General features: G+C 35.5%; 1 protein-coding gene across 1 annotated transcript; it reads left to right on the top strand.

Annotated features, from left to right (window-relative positions):
- Nucleotides 1-4,711: 4,711 nt before the first annotated feature.
- LOC117905911 (protein PIGMENT DEFECTIVE 338, chloroplastic-like) lies at nt 4,712-16,671 on the top strand. Its single transcript, XM_034818780.1, has 8 exons — nt 4,712-5,642; nt 5,875-5,949; nt 6,026-6,097; nt 7,970-8,050; nt 8,209-8,306; nt 14,319-14,444; nt 15,963-16,011; nt 16,129-16,671. The coding sequence occupies exons 1-8, from the start codon at nt 4,779-4,781 to the stop codon at nt 16,303-16,305; spliced, it is 1,542 nt and encodes a 513-aa protein (XP_034674671.1). The 5' UTR covers nt 4,712-4,778; the 3' UTR covers nt 16,306-16,671.
- The last annotated feature ends 973 nt before the right edge of the window (nt 16,672-17,644 follow it).

Below are 17,644 nucleotides of genomic sequence, written 5' to 3'. Positions count from 1 at the left end.
TCTCCTTGTATTCAGCCACTCATGTAATTCCTTAGCTAGGAAGTATCCAAGGAAGGGTAAATTACCTTCCTATATAAACTCTCAGGGGGTGACTCTCGGGGGTTGTTCCAGGAGACCCATCATAATATATGTGAAATTAACGAACAGGGCACTTGCTCTGTTTCTTCTTTATATTCTTGTTTTCTCTTTAGTTTTCTTTCTAGCCAATCAAACTCTGAGGATTTTCCTCAAAGGATGAGAGGCTAGGTTCTTCGTCTCTTAGAGCTAAGGTAACCGGGTAAGTTTCCTCATGCATAAATTGGAAGTTTTGTTGTTTTAGTTTTTAATGAAGAGAAAGTGTGACCCGTTGATGGTTTTTATCTTTTTAGTTAACTTAAAACGCCTTTAAATCACCTGGGCCAACACTTGGTAAGGCAAGTGATCTCCGTCCATGGAGATTCACTAGTTTACCCCTTGCGAGCCTCTTGGAGGTGACTTGAAGGTAGGATTTTCTAGAATAGCCAACACTTGGTAAGCTTTTGGACTCCAAGGAGACATCCATTAGTTATCTCTTGCGAGCTTTTGACGGGTAATCCAAGGTTAAAGATCACCTTGAATGGCAAGTGCTGGGTGAGAGGCACGAGCCATTGCAAGTTGCATCAGTGAGAGGGATTTAGTGCTTGAACCCATTAATGGGAAGCATCTATACAACACCGGTTGGAGAAGGAACTATATGTTAATTCTCTAATGCGAGGAAAAGAAACAAGTGACCGGAACTTCCCTTTTTGTATGAAGAATCTGAGCCTAGTGATCTAAACTCCAAGAAACACTTTTCTTTCTAAGTAAAATCAGTTACTATTTTTGGTTAGTTTAAAACCTTTCCTTTTTCATTCAAACATCTTTTTGTTTTCCTTTAAAGCTAACCTTGAAATGAAAAGGCACCAATTCAGCTTTGAATTAATATCATTTGTGAAGTGAAAACTCATCCCAGTGAACGATCCTAGAGCCACTATGCTATAGTAGCTTTGTCTTTGCTACCCTAATATATGGTGTAATAGGTTATAAATTTTGTTGATTACTTCCTCAATCAAGGAGCACCAGCTGAACACGAATCAGCTAAGACACCAATTAGGCATGAATCATTAAAGAGGAAGGAACATCAGTCCAAACTTATGAAGATGTTGTCAATACTTTAATATTTGTAATAACAAAACATTTTATAGGAGATCCATTATATTTTCAAGAAAGAACCTCTGAAATTCTCAATAATCTTAGATTTCCAATACTTCAAGATGTCAAATAGTATAAAGATATGTTTTTAGTCAAAGTCATGACCAAACTTGATTGTGAAAGTCATTACTAGAAAGAAAAATTTATATCAAGGTTACCCACTTTATTTGTTGAAAAGGTTAGACAAAGAATTAGAAATATTTATAATAGAAGAATTTCTTATGAGTCATTAACATATTGAGAATTAATAACCTTTATTAATAATAAAGGTTTAGCTCTCTATACAGATCTCAAATTAAAGAGTCAAATGAAAAAAAGGAAACAAAATAGTATGAAAGAATTAGGAAAATTTTGTTCATATTATGGTACGACACTATAGTGGCCCCTTCAAAAAGGGAAAATAAACAAAATAATATAAATGGGAAAAAGACATCAACTGAGTCAAAATGTCAAAAGAAATTTGTAAAAAATGATACAAATAAATCAAAATCTTCCAATAAAACAATTTTTAAAAAGAAAACATCAACTTGTTATAAATGTGGAAAAGTAGGTTATTATTCAAAAGACTGTCAATTAGAAAACAAAATTAATTCTTTAAAGATAAGTGATAAACTTAAAAATTTAATGATAACATTAATAATTAATAAAGAAGAAGAAGAAGATTCAATTGAATATTATGAATCAAAAGAAGAAAATCATATATTAATAACTTAAGAAATATCAAGTAAAAAGTCAAGTCAAGATGAATCGGACGATCAAAAGGATTGTGATGGTATTTATGCTTGTTCTTATAAATCAATAAATTTGATTTCAAAATATTCAAAAACTCCTTTAAATATTTTTATTCATAATTATCTATCACTCATAAATTCAATATATTTTCAATTTTGGTATATGAAAGATAAATTGCTTAGATATCTTATTCATGTGTCAAAGGTTGTACTAACATTTAAATTTTCTTTATAGATGGAGCAAGAACGGATTAATTTTGGGAAATTTACTCTTCTAGTATTTCCTAAAAGCAATTTGTCATTTCAGATTCATAAAGACATAGCAATTTTAGACAAATCACATAAATGCATTTTAGACAACCTTTGGAATGCATGAAGTGATATTCAAAAGTTGGAAGCTTTAAATGCATTATCTTTTTATTTTAAATAGGTTAATAATAATTTAGATAGTTTTTCTAACACCTCAAATTCTGATATACATTATGTTCCAATGGATATAAGTCTTGAAAGTTTCAATTGTAGGAAACAAAGGAAAATTTTTTAAGATGAGTCAACAATTGCATTTTCAAAAAATTTCCAAAATGAATTTCAAAATGCAAAACTTTCAAAAGAAGATCCAGAATTTCAAAAATCAAGATTTTCCTTTTATCAACAAAAGATTTTAAATCTCCCTCAAGACCTAAGACAAATGATAAGTTTAAAGATTTATGCTACAGGTGAAGCAAAACAAGAACACATCATGTAATTCCTTGCTGGCTGTAGCACTTTTGGAGTTACTCTTTAAGGAATTAGTGTTATTTGGCAAAGTCATTAGGACAACCCCAAAAATGAGTGTCCAAAGCTCGATCCCTTATATAGGGAAATTCCATTAGAAAGGTAAGACTACAAGTGTGCTATTTGTAAGACCAATATTAACTTAGACATAAATTAATAGTCATCAAATTCAATAATGAGTCAATAGAATTAATCTCTGCTCTCCTCATGAATTATGGGTTACTTCATTAACTAATTTTCTCCAATCCTAAGCAAGTCGATGGATTTGGAAGAAAATTAGCAGTATATATTTTTAAATGCTTTTATTCTAGAATTCAAATCCATTGAACTCATTATCAAGAGTAAACCTTCAGAGTGGTTGAACAATGGAGGGGTCTACCCAACCCAATATATCATCCTTTTTAAAGCTAATTACAAAAAACATCAATTATTTGGTACAAAGGACCCTTGACCCTATGATGATTGCCGAATATCAATAATGATTGCTAGAGACCTAGATTCTGAGTTTTATAGTTCTTTTAACTATAATCTCATTACTAAGGACAACATTAAAAAAATTATCTCTACAAGTATATTTCCAAAAGTCCCTCTCCTTTTTTAGACTCAATTTTCTTATCTTGTAGATATGTACAAAAAAGATTACATACAAGAAAAGTAATCTCGTAGAGAATTTGGAAAACTTCTCTTGGAAGCCCTAAGCTAAAAGATTTCAAGAATCTTTTGTATACTGTAATTTTGTACATTTGTCCCCTTGTATTTATCAAGTAAAAAAATAAATTGAAAAAAGAAGTGTGCATATGAGATAGAAGAATGTAAAAAAAATAAAAAAAATAAAAAAAATCAAAATGGTACTCAAATAGTTTCAAATGGTGTTGAATAGTACTCAAATAGAGAAAGTTGTCTTCCATATGACAACTTTTATTTTCAAAGAAACACATGAAGAAACGAGGCATACTTACTTGAAGCCTCTTTGACATGAAGTAATTTCCTTCGATTGAATCAAGAAAGAAACCAATCAATTGTCTACTCAAATTATTTTCGGATTCAAATAAGCTTCAAAGTCATGGACTCCTACAAGTTTCAAGTCGATCAATTTTCTCTATAAATACAGACGTGAAGTTCATCACAAGACAGAAGCGAAAAAACAAATACCATAGTGAGTAAGAGTGTTTTCCAAAATTTTCTCTTCGCTTTTGTAATTCTTCTCCTTTAAAAAACCTTTTCTTTTATAATCAAATCCTTCTATTGTTAACAAGCCAGTTTGTAATCAATAACTCTCTTATACTCAAGGTTTATTTTTAATACAAAGTTTTATTTCATATTCAATTTCTGTGTTCTTGTGTTCAATTTTATGCTTTATTAGACAGTAATTATCATTTTGATTCATAAACATAATTATCTTTTAATGTTTTTGAATTGTTTTTATGTCTAATTTTATTACTTCAATTAATTTTAAATAATAATAAATTGGATTGTTGAACATCTATATTAAAAGTGTTAATGATTTATAAAATAACTATTAAAAAACTACTTTGAAAAATAAGTAGTACATAGATATGAAGCCATGATAGTAAAATATAATATTATTAAATATAGATAAATGAGTTAAAAAAATATTTAAAATTAAAAATAAGTTCATTGATTTAATAATTAAAATTATTAAATATATTTAATCAATATAATAACTTAAATTAAGTTATTAAATAATATTAAACTATTAAATTGATTTATCAAACGTTATATTTGATGAGTATTAAGTTTCAAATTTTGTAAGTTTGTAAAATGATTCTTATAAAAAGTTCTGATTCCTTATCTCAACAATAAAATTATATTTTAAGTTTTTTTTTAAAAAAAAAATTAATTTAATTTAATTTTTTTAAAGTTAATTTTTATTTATTTTTTCACATAAGTGAATAATAATAATAATATTAAAAATGATAAAACAACAGACATTACGTTTTAGACAAATTCATGGTTGAGGAGTCCACAACGTCAAGGAAAATCAAGCTGAAAGAATCCAACAGACACAGCTCACGCTCATGAGTTTCTGCTTCAGATAAGGAGATGCCAATAGTCCTTGCCCATCCCTCCAATTCCCTCTCTTTCCGCTTCTCATCTCACCCACCTCTAAATTCCAACATCTCGTTTACTTCCTTCCACAACACACCCAAATTACCACTTCGAAAACCCCAATCAAAAACCCTAGTTTCTCCTAAGAATTCGCCCGTTTGGAGAACAACCCAAATCTCCTTTTGCTCTCCAAACGACATTTTTTATGATATTTCGAGTACCCAGCTGCCGGAAACCCCAGAAATTGATGGGGTTCAAGATATTGAAGAGCTTGAATTGTTGGGTAAGCCTTCTCCGGTGCCTTTAAACAATGGTTCTGCTTCAGATGTTGATTCTGAATTGAAAAAGCCTGATAAAGATGAGGCATTAGCACCTTTTTTAAAGTTCTTTAAGCCTAGGGAGAGTTCAGAGGAGGCCAACGGAGCATCTGGGGAAGATGGCAGTGAGATAAGTGAGAGCGGGTCTACTAAACTGGTGTCTGTGGAGTATTATGAGCCAAAACCTGGTGATTTTGTAGTGGGTGTGGTTGTTTCAGGGAATGAGAACAAGCTTGATGTGAATGTTGGGGCAGACCTTCTGGGCACAATGCTGACCAAGGAGGTGCTTCCTTTGTATGACAAAGAGATGGAATACTTGTTGTGTGATGTGGAGAAAGATGCTGAGGAGTTTATGGTTCATGGGAAAATGAGCATCGTTAGGAATGATGATGCATTGAGTAGGGTACCTATGCAAGGGAGCCCTGTTGTGGAGACTGGCACCGTTTTGTTTGCTGAGGTTCTTGGAAGAACGCTCAGTGGCCGGCCTTTGCTTTCTACACGGCGGTTCTTTCGGAGGATTGCCTGGCATCGAGTGAGGCAGGTTCTTTTCTTACTTTTTCTTTTGGTGAAACGTCTATTTGATATTTTCTTGCTGTTACTATAGAGTCGGTGCTTGGCCTCTTAGTGGTATTCAACACTGTATGGGGCAGTTATTACCGGTCTTTTGAATCTAAGCTCATGATTTTAGTTGCCTATGATAACGTTTAACTTATATGTGATATCTGTCAATGGGATTCAAACGTTTTGTTGAAATCTTTTTGTGTTTTTGGCAGATAAAACAACTCAATGAACCTATCGAGGTTAGAATAACAGAGTGGAATACTGGTGGCCTTCTGACAAGAATTGAGGTTTACTTCCATACACACTCCCTTTGATTGGTCCTTGTAAGCGTTTGTTACTAAATTTGGAATTTGGTTTTGGCAGGGTTTACGAGCTTTCCTTCCTAAGGCTGAGTTGTTGAATAGAGTTAAAAGCTTTACCGAGTTGAAAGAAAATGTAAGTTAGAACTTCTTGGGATTTCAGGCTGGGTAATTTTCTAATATTAGTTACTTGTGGGGTTACCATTGATTCTGTTTATATGTATACATGTTGCATTAATCTCAACTTTAATATAGTTGTACTGCATCAGATGGAGATTTCCATGGTGACAATGGTTTAGAATGTGTCAAGATAACAGATTAGCGTTCATAATAGATGGATACTGACTATTTAATCTAGAACTAGGATTTACTAGAAAAGAGGAGATATGCAACATGTTTACATACTATGAGACTTTGGGAGTGAGTGATTAGGCTAAGACTACTACTTGAAGGAAGAGTACAAGGACATTAGTTTAGATCCCTGTGGGGGAAATCAAATAGAAGCTATCTTATTGTTCAGATGTCAGATTGTGAAGGTATATATGGTAGAAGAAGACCTGTGTATGGTCATTATTGACATAGGCTAAGCATAAAGGGTATTGAGGAGTAATATGGTGAATTATGGAAAATAAAGGAAGACTAAATAGATAAATTGAAAGGGAATTTATGACACAGAAGAGATCGAAAAAGATGTTGCCCTTAGCATTAGAGGGGATGAATGGAATCAAGTAAGGTTTTATGTCTCTTGTAGGATTGTGTATTACCTAACGAATTGAACAAAACTTTTATTCATAAAATGAGATGGTTAAAATGTGGCTGGGGAAAAAACAATATACTCCTAGTATCAAATCAGGATCAACTAGAACATAAATAAAACATTTTCCTTTCTACTAAGCAAGGTGAGCATTGAGGCATGAAGTGTAAGCTTTTTGATTTTTTATCTTTATATTTAAAGGTATGTAAAAAGTTGGTGATTATAATATATATAAAAATTAATAGATGAATTTAGATATAAAAATGAAAAGAGGAAATGTTTATTCTCATGAAGCATAAGCCATTTTCTCTGTATATAAAATTTATCAAGAAAGAAAAAGCTAAAGAAATAGCTGATATACAACATAAGCAGTATACACAAATATTGAAAATTAGTTTCTATGAGAAAAGACATAAGTATGTTTGATTGTGGCATATTTCTTACATGCTATGGTGTGAAAAGACTTTGCGAGGCATAAGCATTTGTCTATTCCTCTGAGGCATACAATGTGTGAAAAAGCATGCTAGGCAGACACCTTTCTGACAGAGGAGTAAATCTTTTGGGAGCCATTTTATTTATGCTTCTCTTGTTTGGAGGTGCGCCTTGTGAAAGGCCTTCAAAAACTATGTAGGTGGTTTACAATTTTCAATTTTTGGATGCTTTGAGGATGAGAAAAAAAAAAAAAAAAGAATGTTAGTTGACACAGTGAACAAAACACATCATGGCGGACAATATGACAAAAACATGGACATGCATAGAATGGAATCCTAAAATAGGATTTGGGTAGCTGATGCCAAATGGTTGAATTAAAAGCTTTGTTCACTTAAGTTGAGAGAAACCAGTGTATGTTGAAGTGTCATTATTGCAAATTGAGAGCTGTATCTAAAATTGACTTGCTTGCAGCATGAATGTTATTGGAGGCGAGCACTCAACTATTATTCGAGTTAGTCCCCATGGAAAATAAAAATAAAGATTCCTTTTATTCATAAAATACTTTATGTACAAAATAACCGTCATAACACACCTTAAGGAGGTGCCACCGTTGGTCTCACCTGGTCAACTGCTGGCAAGTTTCTGAGTCTAGGCACTGAATATTGTCTGTATGGCCAAGCAAATGGTTCTCTGGCTTACACTTTGACTAAACTGGTAATTTAGTTCTAGCATCTCCATGTTTATTAAGTCATTTTCCTCACATTTTCTAACCCATTTTGTCTTGATTTTTCTTTTCATTTTGTTGGTTTCTTGATGGTGTAGGTTGGACGCCGACTATATGTGCAGATTACTAGAATAGATGAAGCTAAGAATGACTTAATACTCAGTGAGAAGGATGCTTGGGTCAGTTTTCTCTTGGGATTTTGTGTTGTTGTTCTCTCTCTCTCTCTCTCTCTCTCTTGTGTGTGTGTGCATGACACTTAAAATATTAGTGGGAGTTTTTGTCTGTTTGTCTCCTCCTTATAAACAGAGCCCTCCTGAATCGCTATATAATGTTGCAGGAAAAGTCTCACCTTCAAGAGGGAACACTTCTAGAAGGAACTGTTAAGAAAATTTTTCCATATGGAGCTCAAATAATGATTGGTGAAAGTAATAGAAGGTGAGATACTGTTAGTTCTATAACCTGGTCTCTAGTTGCACATCTAATTTTTCCTTGATTTATGCCATGTTGAAGTTTGTTACCAAGAAGCAGAAACAAAGCTGTGAATGTGGGATAAGCTGATATCTGAATAACAAAATAAGGAAACAAATCACATTGTTTCTTGGATAAAGAGTTATCACATTAGTAGAAGCTAAATTATATGAATTTGGAAAAGAATGGAAGGAAATAAAGATGCCAACATATAGCACCAAGACAGTTTTGTATTAGTTTCACCTAGCTGGATGCTTTCTATATGCATGTGCCTTACTTCTAAGTAATGACTTGTTAGGACTGGTGCAGAAAAGGGGAGATGATTCTGAGAAAGTTAAGAATGCTGAAAATTTAGCACAAACCATGTTTACTTCATCCCCTATGATGCACTTATCAGTTATGTTCATGCGGTTGAGGTCCAGGTTGGCTAGTTCAGAAAGTGAACTCAATTCATCTGAATTGTGTACAAGATATATGCAATAAATGTTATGAGATAAAATGTATAGTAAAAGATTGTGTAACTGATATTTGTGATTTTATTTTAAACAGTTCTATATGTTTTGCTTTAAAATAAATACATTTTTTTACAAGCAAGCAAAACAATATATATATCAATAGGCAATAATAAGATTTTATAAACAAACACAAGACATATACAATGAGTGCCAAAGGTATAGTAAAAAAAGAGAGAACACAAGAAACAACTCTCTCCCTTAGCGGGGATCCAACCAATCAACAAAATCAATTCAAAGCATTGAGCCTTCATCTATGCACAACTTTAAGAAGATATTATTAAGGAAAAGACTCTTTTAGAATATGGTCAAATTGCTTCTCGTTCTCAAATGAACTTTGATTTCTCTCTTTTCAAATTGTTCAAAAAATGCACAAAGGAACAACTCTCCAAACTTTCTTATGTCTTCTTCCCATAAAGGAGTCATGCTATCCTAAAAGATTCTCTCTACCTATGGTAGACAACACCTAAGGAATGCCAAACAAAGAGACCTTGTCTTAGCATAGTGAGGAGGAATGTGATCAATTGATTCTTCTTCTACTTTATAGAGATAGCAATTGACCAACTCCTAACCTCTTCTCCAAAATTGATTGAGAGTTAATACCTTTCCTCAACAAGCCTCCCATTCGAAGAAACTTACTTTAGATGGAAACCAAGGATTCCAATTAACCCCTATTGGAAAAGGAATTGAACTCATAGGCTCCAAGGCAACATATAGAGACTTCACAAGGAAGGTATCACTCCTCAAATCTATCCACACCACTATGTCCTCCTCCATTATATTCACTACCTTGCTTTATAGTCTAGAAAAGAGTTTTTTTTACATTATCCAATTTCCAAGCATTTTGATGTCTAGAGAAACAAGGGTTTCCGTTATCCTTATCACTTGTTAGGTCTTACAAATTCGCCACCCAAGCCTCTTTTGATAAGGCTCAAGCATGCAGTGATGAGAAAGAAACACACAAGGGCTCATCCCCACACCTCCTATCCTTCCAAGTCTTTACCCTTCTCCCATTCCCCACAAAAAGGAAGTTATATGATTAACGATGTCTCAATCCTTACTGATAACTTTCCAAAACCCAACACCATACTCATATCTCATGCCACAAGATCGCCACCCTTCTCCTTCCTTACTATATTTTCCACTTATAACTTGTTTCTAGATAGCTCCCATTTCAGAGGCATATCTTCAACTCCACTTACACAAAAGAGCCTTATTTAGTGAAGACATATAACATCTAAATCTCCTTTTCTTTTCTTCCTACAGACAATCAACCACTTCACTAGATGAAGTTTCCTCTCCAAAGCCCTATCTCCCTTGAGGAAATCTTGTTGAATCTTCTTAAGCTTCCATCTAACTCTTCTTAGATCAGAAAACAATGACATAAAATAGATGGGCAAGCTAAATAATGTGGTTTGAATCAAAGTAAGCCTATTTTGTCTTTAGAGATATATTATCTTTACCATATCGACAACCTTTTGGGAAACCGCTCTTCCATCATAAAATGCCATTGATTTAAAAAGAGTGCTTAATGGAAGCCCCATATAAGAACAAAAAAACTCTCCTAACTTACACCCTAATTCATAGGCCAACTTCTCCACATTATCCACCCTTCTAACTAGAATCAACTTGTTATTTCTATGTTAATTTTCAAACATGAGATGGCTTCAAACTACATGATCAACTTGCTTAAATGATCTATTTGATCTAGAGAAGCCTCACAAAAAGCAAGGGTATCATTTGCGAACAACAAATAGGGCACTTCCTTCCCTTCACCACCTCTACTTCTCTCCTTAAATCCCAATAGTTAGCCTCTTTCCTTAGCTCACTTCAAAAGAAACCTAAGAACCTCCATTGCCTCAACAAACAAATTAGGAGAAAGAGGATCCCCTTGTCTCAAACCCTTAGAGCTTTGAAAAAGACTAGAAGGGGTGCCAGTAACAAGTGCTGAAAATTTTGTAGAAAATATGCACCATTTAATCCATCATATCTATTTTTGACCAAAATTCATCTTTTTCAAGAACTAATAGAAAGAAAATCTAGTTGATGTAATCATGTCTTTTCAATGTCTAGCTTGATGCCACATGCATCACTTTTCAACATAGAACCTTAGCAATTAACACCACATCAAGAATTTGCATTTCTTCTCTAAAAGCATTATGAGACTTGGAAGCCACTTTTCCCACCACCTTCTTCAATCTCTTTGCTAATACTTTAGCAAGGATCTTATATAGATCACTCACCAAGCTAATAGGCCTAAACTCATTAATATCCTCTGCGCCCCCCTTTCTTTGGGATGAACACAAAAAATGTAGCATTATGACTTTTCTCAAACTTCCCCCAATTATAAATCTCCCTTTGTTTCTACTTCTATTAGGTTTTTCAACAAGGGTCCACTTGTGACACCCCCTCTTTGCTATCCTTCTAACTTCATCCTCTTCTTGAGAAAGGACTCCCTCCCTTTCCTTGGAGTCCTAGAATTCCCCCTAATTTATGACCATCTCATTCTTGATTAAAACATCTCTTTCCTGATTTAATCCGACTTCCCAAAGAAATCACAAAGAAAAGAGAACCTAGGAATCTAGCCCCTTCTGCCATGAGTGCATTGTCAGTGATCATAAGGCAAAAAAAACGATATGGATTGCATTACCATTAACTTGATGTCATTGAACTCCCTCCAACCCCCCCTCCACACCCCCCCCACCTACCTCTTCTTGCTCAACGTCCTACTTAGAAGGATGAGCTAGAGACAAAAGGAACCTCAAAGCCCTTTAAGCCTAAAGAGATTATGCCCACTCACTCCTCCAACCAAGGCCCGCCCCCTTTATATTCAACAAAGTGTCAACTTAGCCTACAACTCACCTGAAGATCCACCATCTCCTCCAGTCTAGGCCCACACCCATTAAATTCAATGACTTGTCAACCTAGCCCACAATCCCTCTATAGATTAGAGATTCCACTACCCATCCCTTTCTATGGGGCTCTCTTGGCTTAGCATATTATGCTACTCCCTTCCCTTTGGCAATGGGCCTCCTTCAAGTATGACCCCTCAAACCCACCACTAAGCCCACCAACTTTTATGAGCTTGCCACTAGCTACCGCTCTCTCACTTTAGGCCAAGTGTGGAAAATGTTCTATTAAAGCCCTGTACAAGGTTTTGGAGCTTGGGGGTCCTTCCAATTTCCCAGTTGCAATCATTTGGAATTCTTGGGTGTTGCCTAAGGTTAGCTTCTTTGCATGGGAGGCTACTTGGAGTAAAGTCTTAACTCTGGATCTTGTAAGGAGGAGAGGGTGGTCAATAGAAAACAAATGTTTTCTTTGTCACGAAGAGGAAGAATCAATTGATCACGTTCTCATCCATTGTGACAAGACTCGGGTTGCTTGGCATATTTTGTTTTCTTTGTTTGGTGTGTCTTAGGTGCTGCCCTCTTCAATGAGAGAGTTGCTTTTAAGTTGGCACGGGTCCTTTGTGGGTAAGAAAAGGAAGAAGGTTTGGCAGGCTATTCCTTTGTGTTTGTTGTGGACAATTTGGAAAGAAAGGAATAATAGAGCGCTTGATAACAAAGAGCTGTCTGTACAAGGGATTGAACTTATTTTTCCTTGTAATCTTTGGGCGTGGTCCAAATTGTTTATAGTTTCTGGCTTATCCTCTATTGTAGATTTTGTGGATTGGTTAGGGGCTCTTTGAGGGGTGTTGTTTTTTGTTAGTCCCTCTTTATTTTTTGTTGGTGCTGGTGGAGCTCTTCGTATACTCTTTGTGTGCTTTGGGGCACTTTTTTGGCACTTCTCTTCTTAATACATGTTTTCTTTTTACCTATCAAGGAAAAAAAAAAAAAAAAAAAGCTATCTTTGCTCTAACTTTTAGGCCCCTCACCCTTTGCAAACCTACACCCATCTTTTGATCCACCTAAGACCCCCTTTTTAGAGCCAATAGTAGCTGCCACAGGCTTGCTCCTACTCTTTGAATAAGAGGATGACATGTCCCATGTGCCACTCCTTTTTTACAGACGTTGCTCCCCACTCTCCCTTCAGCGTGTGACACATCCTCAACCTGTCCCCTTGTCTCCAGTTGGCTGCAACCAAGCTTTGAGCAACCTAAGATAGCCATTGTGGAACTTCCACCAGAGCTGTATCGCAAAGCACGATAGGTCCACCACTAGTTAATGTCCTAGGCATCCTCCTTCTGTTTGATTTCACCAAAACTGCTGCCCATTGCAATTTTCGTTGTTGGGCGGTATCTTTATCTACTACCAAAAATCCACCACAGCTATCTCCTAGCTTTCTCAAAACCTGACAACACCATGAATGTGGCAGAAGCCCCACAACACTTGCTTACACTTCCTTTGGAAATACTTTTCTATGAAAAACACCCTACCTCTAGAGCCCATCTGTCTAGATATAAGGGCTTATCCTCATGCCTTCTTAAAACTTACAAACATCGACTCTGCGTTGGAGGCTTCTTCAAAATAAAAAGGGATGAGAGCATCCCTTATCAAAGATAACCTCACACCACCTTTCAACTTCCTGCTCCTAGCAGCCCGCCTCTTCAAAGTGGGCAAAAACTGAAATGGAGCCAGGAGACTCCCCCTTATCTTCCCACTAAGCATCACTTCAGTAGTTCCTCCCTATGCTGGACCTCCATAACCCCTAGCTGTAACCACACCACTTCACCCACCACTCCATGAGCCTTTTTCACTACATCTGTGAAGGACCTTTTCTCAAGCATTACTGATTTGCTGCAACCCTCCAATGGTCTTTTAGACACTAGAGCACTTCTTAGGATCTTGGAGGAAGAGGCTGTTCCAAGATCCTAAAGCTTCTTGGCAAGAATGGACGACCCCCTGGTGGATGGTGATCATAGCAGTGTGGTGGTGTTAGAGGCTGTGGTTATGTTTACTAAGATGGCAGTGGTGTTGATGAACGGCACAGCAGTGTAGAGGTAGAGGCAATGCCACGATGGTGGTGACAATAATGGTGGTTTCAGGGGAGAAGATGATATTTGTGGTTACGTGATAACTACTAAGTCTGGCCACTAAGGAAGTTTTAAATAACCTCTATACAAATTGGTTGTTAGTGAAAAATAAAAATAAAAATAGAGGGAAAACTTCTCTTTTGGCTGTTTTTATTTGCTTTTTTTCTTTTCTACATCTACATCTTCATCTTTTGAATACTGAATAAATTTCTAAATTTTAATGGTACAAATAGGACATTAACTTTGTAAATTGTCTGGTAGGCTTTTCTTATTAGTCAAAACTTTCTCATAAATTGTAGTTTTTCAAAGTAAATTAAAAGATCTGCCAAGACTCCTCTAATGAATAGTATTGCTCTAGATTTCTATTCACTTACAGCAAATTGTATGTATTTGGAGATGATCCATAGGCCTATCACATAAGCTAAATCAAGTTCCCTATTCTCTTTTGTTTATCACTGGTGAAGAAATGACTAATAACTCTCTAATGTTTTTCAGTGGGTTGCTGCATATCTCAAACATCACTCGTGCCCGAGTTACTTCTGTCAGTGATTTGCTAACAGTTGATGAGAAGGTTAAAGTTATGGTAGTAAAGTCCATGTTTCCCAACAAAATAGCTCTCAGGTAAGCCCAAGAAATCATTATAGCATTTACAAGTAATCCTCAATTCTGACTCCCAAGGTCGTTGTTCATTTCCTCTCTTCATAGTTTTCTAATTTATTTCCAAACTTTTGCATCCCTTGAGTGTTTGATTTCCTTCAAGTTATGAAGGTAAAAAAAAATACAAGCTTAAAAGGCATAAGAAAGGAGAACTCTATGTCTAGAAAAAAAGACTTTATTGGAAATATCCTGGCCATGGTGGAATCTTCAGGTGGGGAGTTTAATTATCTTGGAAATTTTATAGCTATATCTGATCTAGGTAATAGTTGATAAAAATGACAACTTCTGAATCACCCCTGTCAGTTACAGTGGTAAGGATATGGACAACTACTACTAAATTGGCAAAGCCTGATTCCTAGCACCTTGCCTTTCCCTTTTTAATAGACTGGAATCCAGAAATCAAGGTGTATATTCTCTTTCTAAAATTTTATTTCACCCAACATCATAGCTATCTGGGAAACCTGCCCAAAGATCCTGGTGTTGGCACCTAAGAATATGTTTTATTTATATTGCAACCTTGTGCAGGAGCACCAAGCAGCACCATCTAGTTATCAAAGGGGTTGTCATGCAAGTTTACTAACTCTATTAAGTTGAAGTTTGTAGGAGTTTTCTTCTGTGTTCTGATGAAAGGAAAAAGAAAGAAAATGAAAAAACTATCATTATCTCACTGTGTTAGGTCAAATGGAAATGAAAATTTTCCATTGTACTTATCAAAACAAGCTGCAAATCCATCCTCTTAGATCATATTCCAAAACAGAGTTAATTGTAGAAAGCAGATGCCTTGTGCCATTGGAACAAAAGAAAGAAAAATTGAAATCCTGAAAATGGACTGTTATTTGTGTTGATAGATCTGTCTTCTATAATGGGATGCCATTTTATAGGATGACTGTCTGCCTCAAAAACGCAATGTAAAACATGATTGAGTAGTTCATTTCAATGAGACATCCAAGGTCACTTTGGTTCTGCCCCAAGTCCATTAATATTGATAGATGAGATGATTGTGGATGATTCTGTTAGCACTACGATCACTGGACAATAGTGCACTTTTGTACTTTAGATATCTGATGATGCATGTATATATGAGGTTGGCAACCAATAAAATCACATTTATCATTTAGCAATTGCCCATAAAATGCTTGTATTCCAATTATGTGATATCATAGTTCATCATGTCTTTCCATCTCACCATCTTTTGGTTGAGATGGTTTCTAAGTTCATCATGGGCTTACATGAAACTAGGATGGGAATGAACCCACCTGATGAAAGTTTCATAACTTGTATCATTGATGTATGTGGTTCTTATATCCCTTCTCCCCACACCACCACCACCAAACCCCCCCCCCCCCCTCTCCCTTCCGCGCCAACTCCCTTTGTGTTTGCCTGAAGCTAAAATGGGGAAATGTTTAGAACATTTCATGTCAGACAAGTTTAGCTAATGCTAAATAATGGTCACTAATGATAGTTTGATATTATGGCTTGCAGTATTGCTGACCTCGAAAGTGAGCCTGGTCTATTTCTATCAAACAAAGAGGTGCTTATATTCTTCTAGTTTATCTCTATTTCTATATTGTAATGTCTTCTAAGTGTGGCTATTCTCTGATTTTGACTTCTAAAGTTACAATTTTCATAAGATTTTACTTTCTGGCAGAAAGTTTTTTCTGATGCTGAAGAAATGGCAAAAAAGTATAGGCAAAAGCTGCCAGCAGTTACAGCAACTCGTAAGTTAGAACCTCTTCCAACTGATGCTCTACCTTTTCATGACGAAGCAAGTTTGTATGCAAATTGGAGATGGTTCAAATTTGAAAGGGATGATGGACCAAACTGACCTATAGAGTTTCTCAGTGACCTCATATAGTTGGAAAAATGTGAAACCGCCCAAGCCATGCCTCGTCTGAGCATGGAAAGAAAGTAAAATCTCCAGTTAGGCCATTGTTTGGTAAGGTTAACAAAAATCAATGTTTTATCTTGATGGTGTGTACTGCATTTCAGATCACAACCCATCTGAAAATATATCGAAACAAAGCATATGATGATCACAACACAAACATGATTTTCCTCATTCAATTAGTAGCCCCACTGATCAAATTTTCTCTAGTTTGTGTTTGGTGTCTCCTTTTCCTTTCATCTATGCAGTTGCCTTAGATGTTACTTTATGATTTATCAATGAGAAGTGATCATTATTTATTCTATATCCATGATTCTGATCCCTCCCCTTTCCTTGCCCTTCAAGTTTGTCGTTGACCAGTTCCATTAATTTAAAGAATCCTCGTTCAGTGTTTTAAAACAATCTCAATGTATGATGTACTTCACTTGTTGCTTGACATTGAGAGTTTGTTACTCGGTGTTAGTCGCAACAAAGCTCTGCATGCTGACAAATTGACAACTGATCCTCCATTTGCCACTGGTTTTGAGAAGCTGCAAGAACAGTTAAGAAAATTGCATATGTTTATGCACCAAAGAATCTGATATTGACCGAGTGGTCATCTTGCCAAAAAGTCTTCCATTTTCTTAGCTCAAAGCAGGATACCAAGAAAGATGATGCCTTTTAATTTCAAGTATGCTTTTGTGGAGATCTCTGTTATGAGTCCTTACCAACCCTAGCCCTATACATGATCATTTTTATGTGTTATTTTTTATGCAGGGTGACTAAGTGAGCCTGTGGCTCTTCTCCAAGGTTTCCATCTTTTTGTCTTCTTCATGCTTTTCTTATCATGACTTTAAAATTTGTCTCTTTATGGTTTTGATCTTTTGTTTAGGGAGATTACCCTATGAGATGGAATCTAAAAGCAAACTAAGTTGAGACTGCCCTATTATTAATAGGGTTATGGGCTCCATGAAATTTAAAGACACAAGAGCAAAGAGCAAAGAAAGGCACCCTAAAGTCAGTGTAGGTAGAGAGGAAAGCCCCATCACTTGTCCTACTTACAGGAGTTTGAGCACTACATTAGGTCTGCTTGTCCTTGGTTGTGTCTTTCATCTCCACTAATCTTGCTGGTTTTCTAAGGGCCTGTTTGGGATAGTTTTTAAAAAATAAGGTTATTTTTCTTATTTTTAATAACTGAATTAAGTAAAAATGTGGTTTTCTTACTTTTTTTTCTTCTACAAAACATAGATAAATCATGTTTGAAAGTGTGGTAAACATCATTAAAAGCTAGAAAATCAGA

The sequence above is a fragment of the Vitis riparia genome, chromosome 18 (genome assembly GCF_004353265.1).
Source record: "Vitis riparia cultivar Riparia Gloire de Montpellier isolate 1030 chromosome 18, EGFV_Vit.rip_1.0, whole genome shotgun sequence".
In the NCBI taxonomy this organism is placed as follows: Eukaryota; Viridiplantae; Streptophyta; class Magnoliopsida; order Vitales; family Vitaceae; genus Vitis; species Vitis riparia.
Note: the sequence above shows the minus strand (reverse complement) of the source record. Positions and strands in the feature narration are given on the sequence as shown.